Source organism: Hemicordylus capensis, chromosome 1 (assembly GCF_027244095.1).
Source record: "Hemicordylus capensis ecotype Gifberg chromosome 1, rHemCap1.1.pri, whole genome shotgun sequence".
NCBI classification, from domain to species: domain Eukaryota; kingdom Metazoa; phylum Chordata; class Lepidosauria; order Squamata; family Cordylidae; genus Hemicordylus; species Hemicordylus capensis.
In genome coordinates this window covers 412991066-413017188 of record NC_069657.1, presented here as the reverse complement: position 1 = coordinate 413017188, position 26123 = coordinate 412991066, and the positions used below count along the sequence as shown (strand labels likewise).

The 26123-nt window shown below is 44.2% G+C and overlaps 1 protein-coding gene across 2 annotated transcripts in view; it reads left to right on the top strand.

Annotated features, from left to right (window-relative positions):
• The window catches only part of LOC128350386 (mitochondrial amidoxime reducing component 2-like), a 41041-nt gene extending 21640 nt beyond the window's left edge, over positions 1–19401 (top strand). The window contains exons 1-7 of one of the 2 annotated variants that reach the window (XM_053308646.1): positions 3002–3423; positions 8948–9121; positions 9823–9985; positions 12485–12625; positions 16218–16279; positions 16733–16804; positions 17822–19401. In XM_053308646.1, coding sequence (XP_053164621.1) covers positions 3152–3423; positions 8948–9121; positions 9823–9985; positions 12485–12625; positions 16218–16279; positions 16733–16804; positions 17822–17948 — 1011 coding nt within the window. In that variant the 5' untranslated portion in view covers positions 3002–3151 and the 3' untranslated portion in view covers positions 17949–19401. Of the gene's footprint in view, positions 1–3001; positions 3424–8930; positions 9122–9822; positions 9986–12484; positions 12626–16217; positions 16280–16732; positions 16805–17529 lie in introns of those variants that run through there. The other variant, XM_053308638.1, reaches the window with a different exon arrangement.
• The last annotated feature ends 6722 nt before the right edge of the window (positions 19402–26123 follow it).

The following is a 26123-nucleotide window of genomic DNA, read 5'->3' as shown; positions in this document are numbered from 1 at the left end:
AAGGAGAGCGGTGGGGACCTGGCATTAAAGGGAAGGGGGTGATTCTGAGATGGTGGAGGACGTGGGGCATTGTAGTGGTGGATGCCTCATCTTCCTCGCTGGGGAGACAAGGCACTGTTCAGGGTGGGTGAAGCAATGGTGCACCGGACCACGCTCGGAAGGTTGCCTGGGTCCAAGAGCTGCCGCCACTGTGCTTGCGCACCAGAGTGTAGCAGGTGTTCCCCCATCCTCTCTCACAACGCACGCTTCTGTGCCCCCCTCCCAACTCCCCTGCATGCGCCAATCACACCAGCCTGCCTTAGGGGCCATGCAGCTCATGTGGTCCCACATGCTGCCCACGCATACCTGCGAGGCGAGCCAAGGCAGCCCTCCTCCCTCCCTCCTCTGCTTAGCCCTCACCGTGGCATGATCCCGGCCAGAGGTTGTCCCCCACACCCGGCGAGGTCATAAAGCGGACCGCCGTCTTCCAGACCAGGGGGTTATAGGGGGCTGAGGGACCATAACACCCCACCAATGCAAGAGGGAAACTGCATTTCCTTTCAAGGTGCCTTGGCCGCAACAGGCAGCTGGTTTTAAATCGGTTTGGATCAGACCTGAACCGTGCTGGGCATCAAATCCCCAGGATCACTTCATTCCAGTGCCATTCATCCAATGACCTTTTTGCATGAACGCACAAAACAACGTAACAACGATCGGGCAAGGGGAGACAGTTGTCTGGGGGCCCCACTGCCTGGGGGGGCCCTCCAGAGGCACCTCACATGACTCCCCATTGCCCCCTGCCCAGCCCCAATGCCCTTCAGCCACTTGCCCTGTTCGCCGTCTCTCCAGCTTGTTCTCCTGGCCGGCAATCGAGGCAGCAGACAAGCTGCAAAGAGCTCCTTTTCTCCCGCCTCTCAGCTGATCGGCGGGTGGGCGGGGCTTCCAGGGAGGCCTCCTGTAGGCCTCTGTGAAGCCTGAACTCCAGTAGGGCCCAAGCCAGCCAGGAAGGAGGAGGCAGCCAGAGTGGCCACCACTGTTCTCCGCAGCAGAAGACCCCCTGCTGCCCTGCCAAATCCAGCATTTGCCAGGTAGAGTGTGAACTCCTTTTTGTGGTTACCTTCACACACCCCCCCCCCCGATATATAGGGATCTGCTTGCCATAGGGCTTTGATATGTGGGGGGGAGGGACTGAGAAGTCTCTGAATATTTATTTTTAAACAGCTTTGAAAATTTGCTGGCTTAAAAAAAACTATCTAAAAAGTCCTATAAGTGGCTTGTTTCATGGCAGAAAATTACAAAAACTTCTGGAAGAAACAGTATTATATTTATTTTATTCATTCATTCATTCATTCATTCATTTATAAATGCACTTCTGTTCAAGTTGTTTTGCAACCCAGAAGGTCTGAGTGAGAACTGTGAAGCATGTCTTGTGCTTTTATTTTATTTTATTTTTCTTGTGTGTGAACTGCTCCCCAATAACTTGCAGGGACTTCAGGGTAAATCTGGCCAACATGTGAATGCAGCACCTCCATTCCAGAGGAGATGTGTGTTAAAGGGCTTTAAAAGCCTCCTGTGAAAAACCTCCTGGAATTGAACTTGACTGAATTTGTTCAGAATTCTGAGAAAACAAACACAGGTTCACCCTGCATGGCTGAAAGTCTCCTTTGCTAATCTGCACCGAGGGGGCCATTTTAATCATTCATCTTTCTAGTGTGTTCTAGGCATTAAAAGTAAAACAAATGTATAGTACTCAATGTATATCACTATATATTGTGACATGTGCGTGTGTGTATTCAGTGAAATGTATTTCCAGGCAGCATACTTATTTTGGAATATCAGACTTAAATCCTTGGGGGCCTGGGGTGTGCGGAAGCCCTGGACTTTGAGGGGGGGCCCATTTTAAAATCTTGTCTCTGGGCCCATCCCAACCTTGCTACGCCCCTGGCACAAAATGGTATCTTGCCTCTTCCCCGTACCACACCGCCTCCCTCCTCCACTTAGCCCTCCTTGGTAAGCCTACTTGCTCCCACTCCCCTGAGGAAGGTCCACCTGCACTCCCTTTCTGCAAAGCCCGAGCCAAGGTGGCCCTCCTCCCTCCCTCCCTCCGCCACTTAGCCTTTCACTGCGGCATGATCCTGGCCAGAGGTTCCACCCCCTGGCGAGGTCACAAAGGGGACTGTGGTCTTCCACCAGCAGTGCAGACCAGGGGGTTACAGGGGACTGAGAGACCACAACACCCCACCAAAGCAAGAGGGAAACAGCGTTCCCTCTCAAGGCGCCTCGGCCGCAACAGGCAGCTGGGTTTCAATTAATGAGCATGCAAGAACCAGCAGCCCTTCAAGTGGCACCCAATGCCATACCTTTTTCTTGATGCCCCCGCGCTGTGATACTCCTCCTCCTCTTCCGTGCCATGTGCAAAATTGAGGAAGTGAGTGCCTTGATTGCAGTTGTGGGGGGTTTGACTCCCAGTCAGGGACCGGCACTCAACCCTTTGGGGACCAGCAGCGGTCCAGGGACCGGTGGTTGAGAAACTGTGGCAGTTTCCTATTTCCTTATGAGGCACAAAAATTTGGGGAAATCTTAAAAACTAACAGGATTGTATTGTGGCCTGAGCTTTTGTGGCCTACTGCTGCTGCAGTGCACTCTACTTGTCTTCACCCCAGCTTCGTGGGTGCCTGGCCCCTGATACATCTGTCAGCTGTTAGGTGCCATGAGATTCTTTGAATGTGCGCTGGTCTTTTCTAGCATCGGGCTGGGATGCCTGGCGTTTGATGCACTGGCGTGGCGTGGCCCCCCTCTCCGTAAAACTTGCTTAAACGTCCGCAGCCCCGGGGAGTTGGGAGGGGCGTTGGGGGGGAAAAGTGGCACCATCCTGAAGTCATGTCAGGCATTCAGAAGTTGCAAACCGGTTTGGGGACGAAAGACGGGAAGAAAACCTTTTTGGCAGAGCCTGAGGAGACTAGAGAGAGTTTGCTGCAGCAGCCTGAGGGCGGAAAGGAAAGAGGGTGGGAAAGTCCGTGGGGGGAAGAAGGACTGGGAGGGAGGCGCTTGCGCTTGCTCTAAGGCAGCGGGAGGAGGAGCCCCCGAGCTCCCTCCGAGTCCAGGTCTCCGAGGGGCACCCTCCAGCGGTGCCTGTTCCTCGTCCTCTCCCCTGGCAGTGTGTGGCGCGACCATGGCTGGGCCTGGCGGGCTTTCCCCGCTCTGGGTGCCTCCACTGACCACATCGCGACTCGCTTGGTTTTGCGCCGCCGCCGCCGCCTCTCTAGGCTTGGGGGTCGCCGCGGCGGCCTGGCGGTGGCAGCGGGGTCGTGCGCGCCGTCGGCTGCTGCAGGTGGGGACGGTGTCGGGTCTCTTCATCTACCCGGTCAAATCCTGCAGGGCAGTGGCCGTGAACCGCGCCGAAGTGACTGAGCTGGGTCTCCGGAGCGGAGACACCCGCGACAGGTAAGCGTGTTAAGGGAATGGCCCGGCAGGCGGCGAGGGGCGGCCGCCTCGGGAGGCTTCCGGAGGAGCAATTCGCAGCGACGCACATCTCTGCTTTTGATACGCGGTAAACTTGTCCTCAGTCAGTCTCGCTTTGCGGCGACCAAGAGACCTCGGCTGCCCTGTTGCTTTTTGTGGGCTCGACGACGGACGCACCCCGTTGCTCTTTAGGGTTTCCCCACTTCTGCTTAGGTTTGGGATTAGCAAACGATCTGCCCACACGAATCACCAGGATGTCTTGGGAGGGCTGGTTCTGTCCTCTGGCTGTCTAAATGTCACCTGCCTGCCTTGTTACTGAATGTACATATGCGCACCACAAGCTGAAAATCTGGACACTGGCTGGTCTCCTTTGCTTGCAGGTATATTTTAATCTCTCAGATTTGGGGAGTCAACCTGCAGTAATGTTCAATCTAATTTGATTTCTAGGGTTATTGACGCACTATGTTCAATGCACATCAGTGGCGGCCCGTGAACCCGCCTCTGGGAGGGCAGCTGGACGGAGGCAGCTTTAAGAGTAAAGCAATTCGGTACGACTCACCTCCGCCGAGGCGGTGGCACCTGAACGCTTTTCGGAGCTGCAGTGTGCTGCCCAGGAGCCCCAATGGTGGGGAAGCGCCTCCGCCACTCACCTGGCCTCCACGGAGCCGAGCCTCTGCCAGCGGCCAGGTGAGTGGCGAAGGCGCTTCCCGGCTATAGGGGCTGCTGGGCGGGCGGCACGTTGAAGCTCTGAATAGCATTCAGGTGCTGCCTCTGCGGAGGTGAGTCCCAAATTACTTTACTCTTAAAGCTGCCTCCAGCTGCACCCCCCTTCTGGAGCTGCCACTGATGCACATACAGTAGTGTACTTCCTATCAGTACCCTGCATTTGAAGTGCAGCAAGAAATGACTTAAGGAGCAAGACAGAGGTTGCTGGTTCAAATCCCCGCTGTTATGTTTCCCGGACTATAAGAGGCAGCAGTGATATAGGAAGATGTTGAAAGGCATAATATCATACTACGCAGGAGGTAAGGTAAAGGTATAGTGTGCCATTAAGTCGATTTTGACTCCTGGTGCCCACAGAGCCCTGTGGTTTTCTTTGGTAGAATACAGGAGGGGTTTACCATTGCCTCCTCCTGCACAGTATGAAGTGATTCCTTTCAGCATCTTCCTATATTGCTGCTGCCCGATATAGTACTAGCGGGGATTCGCACCAACTTGATGACACACTTAACCTTTACCTTTTTTAAATGAATTAAAATGAGTATAATTTAAATGAATTAAATTATCATTCACCCCCAAACATGTACATGCAGGCGCTTTGGCTGTTGTGGCTAAGAAGGATGGTGGGAGTTGTAGTCCAACAACATCTGTGGACCTAATTCTACGGTATGGTTGTTAAAAGAACACATTAAAGCTGTTTAATGTTAGGGTTAGTCCCAAAATGTATACTCTATAATTCAGTAAACTACCCATACAGCCCATGTCTCTGTGGCTCTCGTTTCTCTTTAAGTCCCTGTAATGGTGCAGGAGCTGTCAATGGCAAAAAGGCCAGTGACCTGTAGTTAGGAAAAATAGGCTGTAACCCACAAACCACCCCCCTCCACCTCCCTCCACCCCACTTATTTCTGCAGACACCCTTGGGAATAAGAGGTTGTCCTTCAACAATATTCAAATATGCTTGACTCAAGAAATTGGTTCCATTGGCCTCGGTAGGGCCATTTTACAATTACAAGTGTACTTAGAGTTCCAGCCAGCTAAAGTCATATTTGGCAATTTATTTACATAAACCAAATTAGCTGTGGGATAGGGTAATGTAATGGCCCACCCACCGACCTGGCCCTTAGCTCTGCTCCAACATGTTCCACACAGGGGCATAGCTAGGGGAGAGGGGGCCTGTGTTCGCTCCTCTCCCCAGCGCACCCTTGGAGAGAGGGAAATAATAATGAAGAAAATAGGGAGGGGTGGAGCTGGGGGCCCAGGTTCTTTGAACTCATCCACTTTGTGGTTTCACAGTTGATTAGGGCTGGAGGAGCAACCCCCACAAGCAACAGATGTCATTGTGTATATATTAAGGAGCAAAGGGAACAGGTAAAAGGGACAAGAAAAGGCAAATAATCCAGGCCTTGACCATTGTTCTTCAGATCTAGAAGCCAACCCCCCAGTTTAAGAGCCAGACAATAGTCTGTCTATCTATCTTTCTTTCTTTCTATCTATCTATCTATCTATCGCCTTAAAACAATCATTTTAATGAAAGACGGTATATAAATTTAATAAATAAATAAATAAATTTAACAAATCTCTATCATCTATCTATCTATCTATCGCCTTAAAACAATCGTTTTAATGAAAGGCGGTATATAAATTTAATAAATAAATAAATAAATTTAACAAATATCTATCTATCTATCTATCTATCTATCTATCTATCTATCTAACTAACTAACTAACTAACTATCTTGTACACTGTCCCAAACTTCCAACTCTGGGTGATTTACAGCAACATAAAACATATTAAAACAGAAATTAAAACCTTAAAACAATTTAAAACCACAATTCTCATGAAAAAGCTTGGGTGAATACATGTGTCTTTAGAGACTTTTTAGAAGTTGTCAGAGTTGGGGAGGCTCTAATTCCAGCAGGGAGCGCATTCCAGAGTCTTCGGGCAGCAACAGAGAAGGCCCGTCCCTGTGTAGCCACTAGACAAGCTTGTGGCAACTGCAGGCTAACCTTTTTGGATGACCTCAATGGGTGATGGAGCTCAAGGTGAAGACGACGTTCTCCTAAATACCCAGGGCCTAAGCTGTTTAGGGCTTTATAGGTTATTAACCGGCACAGGGGCGTAACTATAATAGGGCAAGGGGAGGCAGTTGTCTAGGGGCCCACTGCCTTGGGCCCCCCCAGAGGCAAGTCACATGACTGGCTCCCCCGGGCTTCCTTCAGTTGTATTCATCCTCCAAAATTGATGTGAGTGTTAAGACCTGGAGCTACCAGAACAGCATGTCTTTCTCTAGTACCAATGGGGGGGGGGCATTTTAAAATCTTGTCTCTGAGCCCACTCCAACCTTGCTACACCCCTGAACTGGCACATTGTATTTTGCCCAAACACTTCTTGGTAGCCAGTGTAGTTCTTTGGTAGTTCTCTACTAGGCACTATAGTTAAATTTCTAGTTGCATTGTTCACTGGCACCTTGGATTTGTCAAGCCCTGAACTAGGAGGAATGAACAAAAAACCCGGACTGCACCAGGCAAGCAGCATGTAGCGAGAGGAGCACAAATAAGCTTCCAAGATTAAGGAGTGGGGAAGTTACTCCAGGAAGATGGAATGAGAGATGCAGCAGCCTGGGGCATGATTTCGGAAAAGGAAGAGAGAGCAGAAGGAGAGAAGTGGGGATTGTGTTGGCCCATGTGGCAGAGGAGAAGTGCCCAAAGGGAGCATTTGGAATACATGTGGAAGCAGGCAGCAGGGGAACAAATGATAGTAATAAGGATTTTCCAGGAGCTTCCAGGACAATGTTTGTAGTGGAGGTTATTCACTTCCTTCTCCCTGCTGCTGTTGCTACTTTAGCCTCTGTTTGCACAGTTACTGCTATAACTATCCTGAACATTGTTTCTAAGGGACTTCTCTGTTTGGGGACACTTCCAGGCTGCATTCGCCAAATAGAAACTGCCCCCACTCCCTTTTAGCAGGGAAGCTACTTCCTCTGCCTGTCTCTTAAGAACATAAGAAGAACATAAGAACAGCCCTGCTGGATCAGGCCCAAGGCCCATCTAGTCCAGCATCCTGTTTCTCACAGTGGCCCACCAGATGCTGCTGGAAGCCACAGGCAGGAGTTGAGGGCGTGCCCTCTCTCCTGCCATTACTCCCCTGCAACTGGGGAGTCCCATTACTCTTCTGCTCTTTTTTGAAGGGGTTCATTTTCTTATCCATATGCTTCTTATTTATTTATTTTTGAAGAATCTGATTGATTAGCCATGTAAGGTGAATTAGTTGAAAATTAGATTTTAACTAATTTTTCATGTTGCAAGTAAGTACTGCAAACTGGACTGAGTACACTTCCATGTTTTTATATTTCCAACATTTCCAACATACAGCCATTTTTTTGATTCCTTTATCCAAGAAGCACTGAGTGTACACCTTTCAGAGACTGATTCAAGTCGAAAACCCTCTAAACTCCATTTTTAAATTTTACGAACTGCAGATTGTTGGGGTACCCTCAACATGTGTCCCCCCACCCTCACCAAATCCTTTTGCTTACCATAGCCTGGTGAAAAGTTCTATAGGACTTGAAAGTTTGCTGTTCGATGCTTTATCTAATAAAAGCATTACTTACTTTGGGTTATGGGTTTTTCTTCTAATGGGCTAAGACAGCCACCCACAGTTCTGAAACTCAGAGGTTCCCTCCAAGGAGCAGATCAGGAAAATGCAGAGCAACAATATTGTCAAAGCTGGCATTAAATTTAGGTGTTGCACCTCAATTGAAAATGTTGCATCTAGAATCAATTGAAGCTGAAACTAGGTGTCTTACCTAGTGCTGAAAGGCTTTACCTCTCAAAAGATGGGTCCCAGAGTCTGGTGATTAAAAGATCATCCTTCTCAGTTCAAAGTGAACTCTTGGGTGGCCAGCTGCTGTATTTTTCAAATCACAGAATCATAGGACAAACTGTGTTGGACAAAAGATAAATCCACAATCCAAAGGAGGTAATGCTTTTATTGGGACCCAGCAAAATGTAGCAAAGCATCAAACAGTAAGCCTTTGAGTTTGACAGAACCCTTCATCAGCCTGGATGGTAAGCAGAAGGACAAGATGGGAAGATGGGAGTGGAAGCATTAGGATGTTAGGATTGTAGATCTTTCTTCTAATAATGGATCAATACGGCCACCTACAATTTTGTGATTACTTGATTTATGGTTATGGAAGTACTAGTGACAAAGAGCTATAACACTGAGGCTCTAACTGCACTGCATTATATTTGTGTGAATATAAAAGATAAAGATATAGAAATAAAAAGATAAAGATAAAAAAGTGGAAACAGAATCTAGCATATAGAGGGAAATATAATCTTTGCACAAGATATTTTCAGAGAGAATTTCAAAATTCTTTGGATGCATGAAGTCCTTTTTTCCTGAATTGCGGTGCTGCTGAAAAGCTAATGTGGTATTATTATTTATTTATTTGATTCTCTGCTGCTGCTCTTTGTACTCTATATTGCTTTTATGCTTTTGTTTTAAATTTTTAATCAGATTTGTTTAATATTTTTCACTTAATATTTTAATTGTGTCTTTTTTACCATCTTGTTTTTAAATTTTGCTTTAAACCGCCTTGGGATTGTTTTAATGAAAGGCGGTATATAAATTTAACAATAAATAAATAAAAATAAATTATATGGAACTAAGTCCTGCTGATTTCAAAGGATGTAGTGTGTTTTATGACTGAGTGTTGTGGATATCTGTAGCTGTCTTTCATAATAATAATTTTTTATTCAATTAGGATTATTTTTTATTCAGGTGTTGGACTGTGATAAAGGAAGGTGGATATATGCTGTCTGCTAAGGAGGAGCCTCGGTTGGTACTAGTTTCTGTTACCTGTGAACATGGCTATTTAACCCTGAATGCTCCAGAAATGAAGGCATTGAGGATACCTGTTGAGCTCCCAAGAACAAACTCAGTCTGGAACTGCAGGTATCAAAACGGGTTTTCTTCTTAATCCCTGGCAACTGGAGATTTTCTGTCTCCTATGTTTTTCTTCCCCTATTTAGACAAGTATTGGATTTCATGTGATGTACGTGTGTGTGTGTGAGAGAGAGAGAGAGAGAGAGAGAGAGAGAGAGAGAGAGAGAGAGAGAGAGAGGAACTCACACAAAAATATTCTCTGTAATTCTAAGGGTGGGTTCACACAACCACCAGTCTTGGGAAAATCTGGGGGATATGTTGGAAACTGAGAGTGCATGCTCCCGATGGGAGTCTGAACCGGCCCAAGTCTGGTTCTCAAGATTCTCTGCCCAACATTCTGCGGACTTCAGTACCCAGGATTTGGAAGTTAGATGGAGGATGTTGGGAGAATGTTGGGTGGAGACTGGGGGAACTGCACTTGGGCAGGTTCAGATGTCACGCCGGCCAGGAGCATAAACTCTCATATATCCCTGACATTTTCCTCACTTACGCACTCATGATGGTTGTGTGAACCTGCCTATAATAATTACATATGGGTTCTCCCTTCCTTTCTGTCTGTGGTATAATGAGCCCAGTTGCCCTCAGCACACAAGCAGAACACAGAAGGCAATGGGTTGGAGGTAAAGTGGGATACTTGTATTTTGAAATGTGAAGGATTCTGAAGGCATGGCTTTCAAGCAATTGAAGAAATGCCTCTTATGATCTTCTAGGCGATTTGGAATCCATGCTCAAGGGAGGGACTGTGGAGACGAGGCCGCTCAATGGATCACCAGCTTCCTCAACTCGAAACCTTACCGATTGGTCCACTATGAACCAAACATGGTGACAAGGAAGCCAAGAGATTTCCTGCCATCTTTTCAACCTACAGATGAGGTTAGAAAACAGTTTCCTTCAAAAATACGTTTTATACTTGCTAGAGAATTGAGCGGGCAGTTACACCAAGTATCAAAGAATGCTGGTATGGCACTGGTTTCAGGCTGCAATTTGCTTGAAATCAGTGGGATTTATGTCCAGGTGAATGTGTTGAGGTTCATGTTATATATTCCATTGTATAACAGCTTTGGCTTGTGATGGGAGGTAAATGAGACACTAGTAGATGAAAATCATATGATGTCCAGCTGGGGAGAGTACAGACTTTTCACATAAAGACTCATTGTTTTATTAAATAAATATTGCATGTTGTATGGTTTTATTTCACTCCCTGGCCCCTCCCTTTGGTGGTTCTTTGCATGAACGCTGATGCTCGCCTGCTTTCCTTTTTCACTCCAGCGGTCCTGTTTATGTTCTACTCATGTTTTTAAAATGCATGTTGGGAGGTGGCCAGAAAAAGTCATTGCAAGTATGAAACCCACCCCCAGCAAAGGTCCAGGGACTTTTGCTGGATGTGTCTCATATTTTGGTCCATCTGACCCTTTTCTGATGTTGCAAAACACCATGAAAACTTCAGGTCACCCATGTAGAGCTTGTGCGTTTACATCTTATATGTGTTTAGGCTCTGTGCAGAAGAACTTATCAATGCACAGAAGTCAGGAGTAGGGGCAGCAGGTATGATTCCATATTACTTACAATATATTCATAGGTTCCACATTTTGAGCCATCTGCACAGGGCTGAAGCTGCACATCTTTAACTATTTAGCATGGCTTAGGTCCAGGGTACTTAAGAGACAACGTTCTTTATCATGAGCCCTGCCACCGATTAAGATTAAGAGGAGAGCTGGTCTTGTGGTAGCAGGCATTAATTGTCCCCTTTGCTAAGCTGGGTCTGCCCTGCTTTACATTTGAACAGGATACTACATGTGTGAGCACTGTAGAGATATTCCCACACGTGTGAGACTACATGTATGAGCACTGTAAGATATTCCCCTTAGGGGATGGAGCCACTCTGGGAAGAATACCTGCATGCTTGCATGAAGAAGGTTCCAAGTTCCCTCCCTGGCATCTCCAGATAGGGCTGAGGGACTCCTGCCTGCAGCCTTGGAGTAGCTGCTGCCAGTTTGTGTAGACAGTGCTGAGCTAGATGGACCAATGATCTGACTCAGTAGAAGGCAGCTTGATAAGTTCCTAAGATCATCTGAGGAGGTCCGGTTATGCGGCTGGTCTGGCTTGTGTGGCTGCCCCAGGGCTTTGGAATGTAATTCCTGTCAAAATAAGAGCTTCTCTATTTCTGATTGCTTTTAAGAAGACCCTTAAGATATGCCTGTTTTCTCAGGCTTTTCATTAAAACTAATGTTAAACTGCTTAATTGTTTTATTCTGTGAAATTGTTTTAATTGTTTTACTCTGAATTGTTTTTATTCTGGGAAACTGTTTTGTTTGTTTTATTTCTATATTGTAACTTGGATTATCTGCACCGCCTAGAGATACATATATGAGGCGGTATATAAATATGATTGATAGATAGATAATTTGGTGCCTGCTTCTCTTCATCAGTTTTTAGAATATGAGTTCAAAAATATAGCTTTGAGAGTACTCCACTGTGTGGTAACAGGATATAGCTCATAGGTGCCAATAGGATATCAGTGTTATAGATTTGTATGCCAATCTGTCTGAAACATGTGGCATTTTTACAAAATATACTTGAAAGTGTAGAGACTTCTCAGTTCCACATAAAAATAAGCAGGGTGTTGGAGAATCTAACTGGCTCTAAAGATTTGGAGAACCTGTTCTGACTGGCAGAATTAAAAGAGATAATTTTGGGAAGGAGGGGCTCAGTGGGATTTCAGTGTACATTTGAAACTTATTCGGAAAATCCAGTTCATGGTATGAATATTTCCAGTAAGGGAAATATTGGAAAATGGACAGCATGATCCAGCCAACCTAAGCATTTATTTATTTGGTCCCATTTAAGCACGATTATCTCTTCTAATTTAAGCGTGTGCCTAAATCTCTCCCATTGCAATGCATGTGAGAGTTTGACTGAAATGTGCCGTTAGTTACTTTAATTGTGGGGTTAATTAATTATCTTTGCACTGATTTAGAACATAAGAACAGCCCTGTTCAGGCCCAAGGCCTATCTAGTCCATCCTGTTTCACACTGACCCACAAGATGCCTTTGAGAAGCCAGAGAGGGGAGGACATGATTTATTTTTACTTCTAGCTGAGGCAGGATATTATTACAGTGCCATGGGCTTTTAATGTTCTTCAGCAATACAAAATAGGTAAGGTAATTCCTTGGTTGCATGAATTTCTGCAATAAAAGAGTGCAGGTTTTAAAACTGCACAGAGCTGCTTTTCTGTATAACTCATACATTACATTTCTTACACGAAATGAAGCCAGCTCAATGAGAAATATCACCTTACCTATTTTGTAGGTATACCTGAAGACCAGCATGGCTACTGTCAGTGCCAAACCTTTTTGCATTTATTTGTCTAGGTTATCTATGCTGAAGCCAGTCCAATTCTGCTAATCTCAGAAGCTTCCTTGGAAGATCTAAATACCCGACTAGAGAAGAAAATTGCAATAGCTAACTTCCGGCCGAATATTTTTGTTACAGGTTGTGGTCCTTATGATGAAGTAAGTAGTATTGAATTCTTTTAATGTCTGTTCTGAATGTTGCATTTCTTCTTCAAAATCCTTTAAAAAAATTCTTTTATTTAAAAAATAACATGAAAGAAACAAACAAATTACATTTTCCTCTCTTGAACTTCCATCTTACAGTAATTATAAAAGGAATATTACATGTAGAGATTCGGAAATCTTCTTCCATCCTTTACCCACTTTTACCCCGTTATCCAAAGTTACAAAGAAATATAGGATATGTATATATAATACATAAAACAGTCATCAATACTAGTAAAAACCAAGTCTTGGATGCAGATGGAAACCTTGTGTTGTATTAACATTTATAAAGGGTTCCCAAGTTAATGCGAATGTTTCTTCTGAGTTATTCCACAAATATGCCGTAACCTTAGACATCAAAGCATATTCCCATAATTTTAATAGCCAATCATCCAAGGACGGGATTATCTGTGACCTCCAATTGGCAGCATACAGAATCCTAGCAGTGGTAGTCATGTATAAGGATAACTCTGTATATTTAGTAGGTATACTAGGTTTGGTCACATTCAACAACAAAAAAGCTCAGGTGAATAAGGAAAATTTATGTTTAAAATCTGCTGCATCTTAGAATGATTTTCTCCCTAAAACTGTTGTGCCTTAGTGCAAGTCCACCACGTATGATAAAATGTCCCTGAGTGATCTTTGCATTTCCAACAGTCTTTTGGGTAATTACTGTCCATCTTGCTAATGGTCACAGGAGTGATGTACCAGCGAAAATACATTTTATACCAATTTTCTCTTAAATTGCTATTTGCAGTAAATTTAATGTTTGTCTTCCATTGGTATTCCCATTTTTTAAAATCGATTGTTCTGTTTAGATTTTGCATCCACTCGATCATGCAGTCCTTGATCTGTTCTGTTTCCATATCATATTTCAACAGCAGCTTGTATATCAGTCCCAATAGGAGATCCGTTCTTCTTCAGAATCCTAATTTCTCTACTAAACATTTCTCTCCTGCCCAAGGAAGGAAGATCATCATCATCATCAATTTTATTACAGCCATTGGCCAGCAGAAATAGAAATAACAAACATATCCAATACAACAATACTAAAACACAATAAAACAAAATACAGTTATTCATAAAAAAATTAGTTTAAAAAGCATAAACAGCTCCCACAGTTAAGCACTTAATTGAGACCTTAACCTAATGGCAATATAAAAAAAATTTGCTACAATTTTTGTAATCTCAGAGTTTACATCCGCGAGACAGTAATATGTATAAAAACGCTCGCACCTCCTTTGTTACTTTGTTTGAGTAACAAAGGGGAAATAAGTTCTTCTCTAGCATCCCGATACAAAGAACAATATAGCAGAACATGAGTGACAGTTTCCAGGAGGCCAGCACCACAAGGGCAAAAAACCATAGCAGACTGGTCTTTAGCAAACCTCCGTTCCAAAAGAGAAGAGGGCAACACGTTTAACCGAGCCCAAGCAAATGAGACCCAAAATTTAGAAAAGTGCAATGTTGTTAAGTAATTGGCACCTCTATCTCCCCTAGGTGGCAAAATCCCAAAATGCTGAGAGGGGAACAAGTCCTGTGGGCCAAGGACATTAGTTCTTGATGTTCAGTGTCATGCAACCGGAGAAATAGTATTTCCTTCACCTTATTGCATTCCCGAGTGAGAAGTTCAAAAGGAGAAAGGCCCAGTTGCATTATTTAGTTATTTACATATGTTAGCCAAGGGTTGGGATAAGAATCCACCCATAAGTATTGGGAAAAAAGAGAATTCCTGAATCTCTGAGCAGAGTTTACACCATCTGGCAAAGGTAAGCTCCCAGGCTTTACAAGCTATGGAGAAAGACCCAGATTCCAAGCACAGAACAGAGTATGACATGCACCTAGGCACTGCGCGGATTGCTCTTTAAAAAATAGACTGTACTCTCTCCAGTTCAGCTGACACTCCCTGGATCCATAGCGGGACTCCAAAAAGTAATTGGGCTACAATCTTAGCACGGAATACCTGAAGAGCCATGGGAACAAACTGACCCCCTTTAGAATAATAAAAACGCAAAAAGGCACTGAGAATATTATGGGCTATATGAACTGAAGACAGCCTATGGGCGTTCCAGTTAAGATTATATTGAAATATTATACCTAGATATTTATAGCTGTAAACCTGCTCAATGCGATTCTGATTTATTACCCATTTGTATAATTTCCTGGATTTTGAAAAAACCAGGACCTTTGTTTTTTTATAATTAACTGTTAGTTTGTTAAAGGAAGATAATAAAAATTAAGTTACAAGGAGGTGTGCATCTTCAAGTACCATGTTTGTTAATAAATATTAGCAGCTTTTCTAAGATGATCTAATTAGGTGCATTACTTTTAAAAACTTCTGAAGGGGTAGCTTGGTGAGTCTCTTGCAGCAAAAACAACAAAGATTCTTTTAGCACCTTAGAAATAAACACATTTATGTGCTGAAGGAACTACACTGGCTGCCAATACATTTCTGGGCAAAATACAAGGTGCTGGTTATTACCTATAAAGCCCTAAACAATTTAGGCCCTGGGTATTTAAGAGAACTTCTTCTTCTTCTAACACCCACCGCCTGTTAAGATCATCTGGACAGGTTTGTCTAAGGTTGCCACCAACTCGTCTGGTGTCTACTTGGGAACAGGCCTTCTCTGTTGTTGCCCCTGGACTTTGGAATGTTTTCCTGGTTGAAATAAGAGCCTCTCCATCTCTGGCAACTTTTTAAAAGGCACTGAAGACACATTTATTCACCCAGGCTTTTAATTAGATTTATAGCTTTAATATTTTTAATATTGGGTTTTAAATATTTTTAATGATTTTATTTAATTGATTTAATGTTTTAAATGATTTTAATTGTAAACTGCCCAGAGATGCAAGTTTTGAGTGGTATAGAAATATTTTAAATAAGTAAGTAAATAAATAAATTTATTTCCGCCTCAGCTTTCGTGGACCACAGTGCAATTCATCAGATGCACAAAGTATGTCCCTCTGCTGTTAGTAAGCTTTGACTTCTCTCCCTCCCTCCTATATAGAAATGTACCTACCAACTGAGGATGACACTTCATGCATCTGATAAAGTGGACTGTACTCTGCAAAAGCTTATTCAGAAATAAATTTGTTGGTCTTTAAAGTTGTACATGGCTAGCTACCTAATGGTGCAGCGGGGAAATAACCTGCCTAGGGAGCAAGAGGTTGCCGGTTGGAATCCTTGCTGATATGTTTCCAAGACTATGGGAAGAAACACCTATACCGGGCAGCAGCGATATAGGAAGATGCTGAAAGGCATCATCTCATACTGCGTGGGAGATGGCAATGATTAACCCCTCCTGTGTTCTACCAAGACAACCACAGGGCTCTGTGGTTGCCAGGAGTCGACAGCGACTCGACGGCACAACTTTAAAGTGGTACAAGACTCTATTTTGTTTTTACTTCTTCTTTTTTTTAACTTTTATATGGAGACTGTGGACTTAGCGGCCTACTTTTGTACCAGCATAAATAACTATTTATGTATTTAAATAGTTGAATACAAAAACATAAATGTTTAATGTGAGGAAATCCTGTTTTTCTGTAGGATCATTGGACTGACATATTAATTGGTACTGTGGAGCTGAAAGGAAGAATGTCTTGTCCCAGGTAAGAGAGCCAAGCTGTGGTCTTATACCACCAGATGTTTTGGATTCCCCCCACCCACAAATGCTTTCAGCAGTGCTGGCTGGTGGAGGCTGGCGGGGCGGGGGGGAAGAGTGAAAGGCTGAGCAGAAGGTAAAAGTGCCTGCTGTCCGACATCTTGTGTGGCCAATGGGTTGTATGCCCCGCAGCATTCAGCTGATTGGCAGGGATGGGGCACATGGCTTCTTAGCCATGCAGAATGCTGGGCAGCAGCGGGAGCAATATAGAAATATTTGTTGTAGTAGTATAATTTATTGGGAGTTAAATGTGTACATGTCCTCAGCTCCACTACCCCTACCCCAGCCTCCACTGCCACTGGCTTTTGGCAAATTAGAAGAGCTCCTTATTAGACAAGATTAGAACTGTTCTTGAGAGATTAATAAGATTTGTTGATTTTAATGTTTTCTGCAACTGCAGATGCCTTATCACAACAGTCGATCCAGACACTGGGGTCATGGATAGAAACGAGCCCCTAAAAACGCTGAAAAGGTAACAAATATATGATTGCTCTTCTGTATACTTGTGTCTTTCTGTGCTGGTTTACAATTGCATTTGGGAATGCAGGTGTGACTGAGTCACCACAAGCAGAACCTTTCATCTCACCAAACACAACACTTCCCAGTGGAGTTAGTTCACACATATAGCTGCAAGTCATCATGCACTGAGTATTCAGGAACTGCACATGTGCAGGTGTGAACCAGCCCTATCAGTTAATTTGTGGGAATATGCCTAGTATCTCTTCAGGGGCAGCTAAGAATTGCTTAAGCAGTAAGTGGCCCCTCAAGAAAAATGTCTTGAATGGACCTTGATTCAGCTTTAATTGATTCATGTGGATCTTTTGAGTTTTCTCTTTTAGACAGTTGAGACTGAAGTATTTAGAATGTTGACAGATCTTGTAATTTCTACCCAGAATGCCGTTCTGCTCTGCACACTCGTGTGGGGGCAGAATATTCTTAAATCATGTGATTGGGGTGCTTTGGAGTGGAACAACTTGCCATATGGTGGTGGGCGAACATGTACACCCTTATTTTTAATCATGTGGTAGGTGCGGCCAGTGGATTATATGTTTTGAACCAAACCCTGGAAAAGTTATATTCTAAAAAATGGTTCTGCTATTGTTTCAGTTCAGTGTTATTTCCATTTTGTCCAAAAGCTACAACAGAAATGGAAGAAACAACACACAAAATGGTTAATAAAGTTCCTGTATCTTACAGATTTCATCCTGGAGAGAATCTATCTATGTGGTCGCTAAGGATTGACACCGACTTGGCAGCACTTAATCGATCAATCAACCTTACAGATTATTATAACAGTCAAAAATGCAGACTAGCCACTTTAGTACTGTTGATGAATTAGATACTAATTATTTTCATTCATAAAATGAATGTAAATTCAGAATGATTTTTCCTCCCTGCTGTATTTTATTCATTTTATGTCAAGGGATTTTTTAGAAGCCTGGTTTTATTTTCTTATTGACGGAGTATAATTTCCCATTTCTGTTTACAGTTATCGCAAGTGTGATTCTTCTGAACAACATGCCTTTAAGTCTGATCCTCCCTTTGGATGGTGTTATGGAGTTGATAAAACTGGAGTAGTCCAGGTTGGAGATCCTGTGTACAAAATAATCCGGTGATGGAAGATGTCTGAACTGTTAAATGTACTTGTTCAATTTCTATGCAAATGGATTCTACAAATGTGTAAATTCATTAACAAAATACATGCAAATGGATTCTGCATGTATTTTGTTAATGAATTTTCACATTTGTTGTAATGAAAGTTTTCTATGAAGACTTTAATTGGTTCTTGTGATGTAAGTTGACTAATTTCAACAGAGTTTGACCACACAATTATATAATCTGCAAACATATAAGTAAAGTTAGGACCTTTCTGCTGAATCAGTTTTTTATACAATAAATGTGTAGTTGTCCACATTTATAGTGCACAGTTCACACATCTTCGCGGAAGATGGCATTTCTCTTGTAGGAGTGTTACATTTATGCCCCTTGAAACAAAACATTTCCCAATATTATATCTTGCTGGGAGAGATCATCTGGGGATTTAGAGTTGGGTGTTACCAGTATGCTGATGACACCCAGATCTACTTCTTCATGTCAATTTCTTCAGGAGCTGGCATATCCTCCCTAAATGCCTGCCTGGAAACAGTAATGGGCTGGATGAGGGAGAATAAACTGAAGCTGAATCCAGATAAGATGGAGGTACTTACTGTGCGGGGTCAGAACTCTAGAGATGATTTTGATCTACCTGTTCTAGATGGGGTCACACTTCCCCAAAAGGAACAGGTTTGCAGTCTAGGAGTACTTCTGGATTCACACCTCTCCCTGGTTTCTCAGGTTGAGGCGGTGACCAGGGGTGCTTTCTGTCAGCTCCAGCTGATACGCCAGCTGCGCCCGTTTCTCGAGATCAGTGCCATCAAAACAGTGGTACATCTGTTGGTAACCTCCAGACTTGACTTTTGTAATGTGCTCTACGTGGGGCTGCCTTGTATGTAGTCTGGAAACTTCAGTTGGTTCAGAATGCGGCAGCCAGGTTGGTCTCTGGGTCATCTCGGAGAGACCATATTACTCATTTGCTGATGGAGTTACACTGGCTGCCAATAGGTTTCCGGACAAAATACAAAGTTCTAGTTATAAGTTATAAAGCCCTAAACGGCTTAGGCTCTGGCTATTTAAGAGAGTGTCTTCTTCACTATGAGCCTCATCGCCCATTGAGTTCATCTGAGGAGGTCCATCTCCAGTTACCAACAACTCGTTCGGTGGCTACACAGAGACGTTGCTGCCCTGAGATTGTGGAATGCGCTCCTTGCTGAGATACGATCCTCCCCATCTCTGGCAATTTTTCAAAAAACACCTGAAAACCCATCTTTTTGCCCAAGCTTTCTCACCTTTTTAAAATTGTCTGTTTTAATTTTATGGTCTGTTGAACTGATTTTAAGATTTTAAAATGTGGTTTTTATGGAGTTTTATTGTATTTTAACTTTTGTAAACCGCCCTGAGATGCCTTATGAAAGGCGGTATAAAAATTGAACAATAAATAAAATAAATAAAACTAGCAGACCCAGCACATAACATCTGCGCCACTAGTTTGTCGCTGCACTTTCCTTCCCCTCCTCTCACCTTCCCCTCCCCACCCACTGGGAGTGCTTTCCTTCCCCGCCGGGCATGGCGTGGCTCTGCCTCCCGCCACCTCAATACCCACCTGGCAACCTTCTGGGCCATTTTACTTTCCCTCTGGTCTCCCTCCACCTCTCGCTTGCTTCTCCCCCTGCTTCTGTCTCACTCGCCGCCACCCCACAACTTTATGGGCCAGTTTGCTTCTCCCCCTGCCTCTCTGCGAGAGTTCCTTGCAAGAGTTCCGTGGCTCTCGCGAGATTTCTGTGATGCATTCCCCTTCATCCACGCATAGACCATCTTAGAGAAATAGATAGATAGATAGATAGATAGTGCCATGAAATACTTGGCAAAGTTTCATGCAAAAGCTAAAGAATATTAATGGGCCATAAATTGTCTGATCGTAAGGACACATCCTTGAATAAGATGTGTATTGCTATTTGGGTCTCCTAGAAAGGCTAGTATGTGTGTGCTTGACCCTTGCCCTTCATAGCTTATTAAATCTAGTAGGGAGGGAATTTTTATCTGGGTCCAGCAGATTCTAAATGCTTCATTGAGAGAGAGAGTGGCCCCACGTTGGTTGAAGGAAGCTAGTAATCTTAAAGGTGATCTGGTATCCTTCACAATGTGGGCTCTGTGCCTGTGCAGCAGTCCCTGTGGAAGGATTCCAAGTCCCGCAAAATGCTCTGAAGCTCCGCTCCTCCCGCACAGAGTGCACTTGATATCCTTGGCAGCAGAGCACGTTCAGTATCCCCAGTGGCGGAGTGCTTCTTAGCTCAGTTCCTTTCCGACTGCCATTATGGAGAGTTCCCAGTTAGATACCTGCTCCTCTTGCTCAGTTCTAAAAGGAAAAATATGGTTTGCTCGCACATTTATCTGACCTTGGACTGTTTTTAGACCATTCTCTGCCTTATTCCTTGTTTGTTTCTCTGACCTCAGACCATTTTTTTTTTACCACTCTTTGCCTCATCCCCTAAACTTGTCTGCTAACGGACTCTTTAAAAAACCCTTTAAACATTGCACTACTTGCTGTGAGGACCTCTCCTCTTTGGACAAGCATGACCAGTGTTTGTTCTGCCTCAGGGAATACCCAAAAAAGTAGGGAATTGTGTCTTCCCTACTTTTGTCCGCCATTTATGAACAGGCCCTTTGACTGTCAATGCTGATGCCATGTTCTCTGACATTTCTGACCACGTTGAGATTGAACATGTCGAAGATGATTTCATTTGCTTCCCTGGCCTCACAGACTGCATTTAAAAAGGCTTGTGATGTGTCAAATGATGGCCATAAATGCTTAAAGAAGTGGAAACATTGAGAAGAGGAACCCTTCTCTCATTCCAAACACTGCAAAATGTGGTCGTTGAGATAATCAACGTGAACACATTCGACACCAGATAAGTCCGGCTCGCTGACAACTATTCCAACGGCGGCGCAACCTTCAGCCTCGACACACAGCACGATGTTGGGCCATTCCTTGTCTTCAACTTGACCTTGTGCTTGATCACTGACCAGACTTTAGCCACCTTTTCTCCATTGATCGTCCAAGGGGTTCCTTCACGCTCATTCTCCTCTTCGCCAAAGAGGCTTCGACAGCGTCACCTTCACATCTGCTGGCGCCTTTGACATTGGGATCGATTATACTGCCTTCAATGCTATCAACATCTACAGGACGTCCATCATCAATATAAGTGACTGTGCTGACCTCCACCACTCAACCTGCTGCTCCTTTTGACACTGACCTATGGAGGCACCTTTCCGATGATGCTATCAGTGTTGAGGGAATACCCTCTCTTCCAGGACATTGACTCCATTCTGGCCTCTCTAGTAACTACTCTGACGGGGTCCACTTTTAAGGGCTTCTCACACCATTATTATTATTATTATTATTATTATTATTATTATTATTATTACATTTATATCCTGCTCTTCCTCTAAGGAGCCCAGAGCAGTGTACTACATACTTGAGTTTCTCTTTCACAACAACCCTGTGAAATAGGTTAGGCTGAGAGAGAAGTGACTAGCCCAAATTCACCCAGCTAGTTTCATGGCTGAATGGGGATTTGAACTCAGGTCTCCCCGGTCCTAGTCCAGCATTCTAACCACTACACCACGCTGGCTCTCGACATCGCTGAAGATAGTAGTTCAGGTGCCATGGAGATTCCAAAGACCCCATCAACTTCTCCAGCAAGGGTGTCGCCTCTCTGTTCACCACCTCGCCTTTCTGTACCTTGGCCTTCTACATATGCTTCCTTCAAGTGTCCACTAGATCAGCCTCCTGTGCCTCTGTTACCTGTTCTACCAGCTGCACCGTAACCTACTGATCCAGTGCCAGAGGTTCCCCCTGCTGGGGTACCTGTGCCACCCACAGGCTCCAAAGACCTCATTCCAGGCCCACAAAGGTTGCATCTGATGATGACTATACTTCCTCCTCAGCATGAGATAATGAAACAACTTATACTGAGAACCCATGAGATCCTTCACCAATGACAGTGTTCCAAATCATCCCTCAAACTCACCAATGGAAGAAACCAAATCCTATCGGATTCAGGTGGCCAAGATGATTAAGATCCTCAGCCTCCAACTAAAGTCTCTGGTCCAAGCAGTCAAGGATCCATTCTATGATTCCGTTCTATGATTCCTCCGCCTCCGTGTCCCAACCAGCTGCACTCCCCTTGCTCTCAGTACTCATAAATTCTACAAAATCAGCATGGGAAGCTCCCTTCTGTTTATCTTCAACCTCCAAGAGATTGGAGAATGCAGGAGGACGGCTGCAAATTACTCTTCAAGCACCCCACACCAAATTATCTTGTTGTGGACTGTGCTATGGGTGGCAAATCTGGCTATAAACACTCTGCTCCGACTGGTAAGGATGGCCAGAAACTTGATTCCATGGGAAGGAAAATCTACTCTTTCTCATCACTGAAAATAGCCAACTACTTAGCGTGCATGTCTAAGTTTCATTACTCACTTTGGGACAGGTTCAAGGACGATTTACAAAATGCATCTGACCCTATCCAAGCAAAATACAAAGAGCTTCTGTCAAAGTCAGCTGACATCACATGCCAGACTCTAAGCACGACCAAGTATCTGATAGAAATAGAGTCCTGCACATTGGCTAGTTCCACCTCCTTGAGGCGCCATGCGTGGTTTTGCTTCTCATCTCTTCAACCTGATATGAGGGATAAGATTGAAGACCTTCCTTTTAATGGGAAAGCCAGTTTAGCGCCCAAACAGATGACACCATAGAGCATATGAAAAAATCAAAGTTTACGGCCAAAACTTCTACTTCCACTCTTCTGCTCAAGGGTGGCTGTGGGGAAGGAATCCCTAGGGGATGCCTTCCAGATCCCTTGGGATGTGCACCTATATGACCTCTTCTCACATCTCCTGCTCCTATCCTGTGTTGTAAGCAGAATCCTTCAACAAGACAAGATCCATAATACACCATGGTGGCCAAGACAGCCGTGTTTTCTGCTCCTCTTCTGCCTGTCTGGAGGCCTTCATCATCACCTTCCTCAGTGTTCTCAACAACTCTTGCAGAACACCGGCAAGGTCCTTCACCACAATCTCCGCAGATTGAACATGTGTCTTAAGTGCACCTGCATATAAATGGGTGCAGAGCATCTAGCAGGTGGAATCCAGTCTTCAGCAAAGTGAGTCACGGATTGCTGACTTAAGTCAGCAATCCTTGATGTGAGAATTGGTTGTTACAAATGTTTCCCCTTTTCCATGTACAAAATGCTGAAGGGTATGGGCTTGGCCCATCAGTTTTGGAAATCTGAAATAAAGTGCTCTGCATGCACATTATGCTCTACTTTTCATTTGTGGTATGCGTGCAAGCAGAATTGTACACCATGCCTCCCAGGTTGCTTGGCCATGAGCCCTACAGATTCACAGGCATCGAGGTGCTTGAGGAGCAGAGGGGAAGCTTGAGGAGCAACTCCTCACTTAAATCTGTTGGTTGGGAAGGGGAGGGCCCTTTTGAGAGGGAGAAAATGACAAATACAAATATGACGGATATTTATATACCACTTTTCAACAAAAGTTCCCAAAGCGGTTTACACACACAGCTCCCTGTCCCCAAAGGGCATCTAAAAAAGAAACAAGATAAGATAGACACCAGCAACAGCCACTGGAGGGATGTTGTGCTGGGGATGGATAGAGCCAGTTGCTCTTCCCCTGCTAAACATATATTTTTCTTAATATTCCTGATTATTACATAATATCCCTGATTATTACATTACATGTATGTATATTCTAATTTTTTGGTCTTTGACTGTAAACAAACTTGACTGACTGATTATATATATATTTTTCTTTTTTCCTTCATTGCAATGCATAAAACACAATCAAGGGTAGCAATAGTATATGTGAGTATAACTGAAAAAGAAAAATCCCTTAAACATAATAAGATACAATGAAAGCAGGAGAAATAGAGTGGGGGTGGGGGGCGGGGGACGCACCTTCTTCTAAGGACATATCTTTATGTTTCAAAGCATAAACAATCTATTAAAATTTGACCAAATGGCTGAACATTCCTCTTCTTTACCTTGCCATGGGAAAAAAAAAACACAACCAATTCAGATGCTGACATGGAAAACATATCAGTTATCCAAAGATGCAGTTCTGGAGTGAATATGTTCTTCCAGTGTTGTATTATAATCCTTTTGGCAACCCCCTCAAGAACGAAGAATCTACAGTTCTTTATATAATGGTAGTTTCCATATGCTGGGGATGTACCCCCCAAAAGCATGAATGCCCTTGACAGGCAATGATTGTTGCAATCTCATGTTAACAATCTTATGGATTTCAAGCCAAAATGGCACAATAACGGGACAGGACCAAACCATATGCATAAGCATACCCTTGTACAGATTACACCTCCGACATCTAGAGGTCTACAGCCATTCCTTGCTAAACATTCTCTGAGGTGTCCAATAGGGATGTGCACAAACCGGTCCTGAAGGTCCAGCATTCAGCCGAACTGGCGGCAGGGGGTGGGGTTTACCTTTAAGCAGGAGGGAGGGTGCTCTTACTCCCCGCCGTGCTTCCCCTGCTGGTGCTGTGACCAAAATAGCTGGTGCGGAGCAGCAGCTTACCCTCTTGCTGCCCAGGTCAGCATCAGACCAGAAGTGGCTGGTGCGTGTGCACACATCACGCACACGCACTGGCTGCTTCCGGTGTGATGCTGACCGGGGCAGCAAGAGGGTAAGCTGCTGCTCCGCACCAGCTATTTTGGTCACAGCACCAGCAGGGGAAACACGGCGGGGAGTAAGAGCACCCTCCCTCCTGCTTAAAGGTAATCCCTCACCACCGAACCAGTGTTTGGCCGGACTGTGCACAGCCCTAGTGTCCAATAGACACGGAATAAAAGTTTGTGTTGTATTAGATGCATTTTGAGATCTCAAGAGGCATGTTTCACTGCCTTCATAGCAACCCACTATTGATTTAACGATAGGATATTCAAGATCATTGTTCCAAATATATAGGATATAATCAATATCAATCTTATCAATGTCTTTAAGCTTCTGAAATGTAAATTAAACTTTCTCAGAGAAAATGCCAAAGAGAAAGAAAGATACATTGTAGTAGCCTAAGTACTAAATTATTTGTGATACTTTGGTGTTCGTTGATTGCTAAATCACTTGATGGTTAGGACTTCCAGCCTTCCAGAGTTGGCCTGGAGTCTCCAGGAATTGGCTTCAGTCTCCAAGTGACTGTTGAAAACAATCCTGTAGATTCAGTGACTTATTTTGTGAAAAAATATTGGGGGGTGGGGAGAATCTCCAGGAAAAGCTTCAATAGGAGCTGGCAATTTTGTTGGCGGTGCTTTCTTGTTATTGCCATAAATGCTGAAAACCACTGTAGTCTCTATTGTAACTAATTCCCACTATATACTATGGAACAAGTTCTTTGAAGAATTGTGGCCTATAACCCAACCCTAGACATGCAGAAATCCTACTGATTTCTGTGAACTTTCCAAGCTTTGGACCAGTGCTTAAATTATGAGTGGGGGTGGGGGGCAGAGAAACCTATGCAGGATGGGGGAGATTTGGATAAAATTGGGAAGAGTTCAGAAGGAGAGTTGGTCTTGTGGTAGCAAGCATGACTTGCCCCCTTAGCTAAGCAGGGGCTGCCCTGGTTGCATATGAAGGTTCCAAGTCCCCGCCCCTTGGCATCTCCAAGATAGGGCTGAGAGAGATTCCTGCCTGCAACCTTGGAGAAGCTGCTGCCAGTCTGTGTAGACAATACTGAGCTAGATGGACCAGTGGTCTGACTTGGTTTATGGCAGCTTCCTATGTTCCTATGAGTGGGGCTTGTGAATTTAATTAAAGCTCTGCTGTGCAATTCTGGCATGCAGCCCTCCAGACACATAGCTGGGTCCCCTCCCCCTGCCCCCCAATTTTTCTCTACTCCCCTTTTAAAACACACGCACGCACACACACACATTTTAAAAATAACTAACTAAAAGTTGCTTGCACTTGACTGATAGGCCAGATAAGCTGCCCTCCAATCCTATTTTTGTCACACACATCCCTCCCCAAAAAACATTTAGGCTGCCTACAGGCCAGCAGCCCTCTATGACCATTCTATGCATTTTTATCCAGAAGTGGGATTTTCCTTCCAAGATGTGCTTATCTCCCAGTCCCGGCACTTTTACTGAGAGTAATAAAACAGGG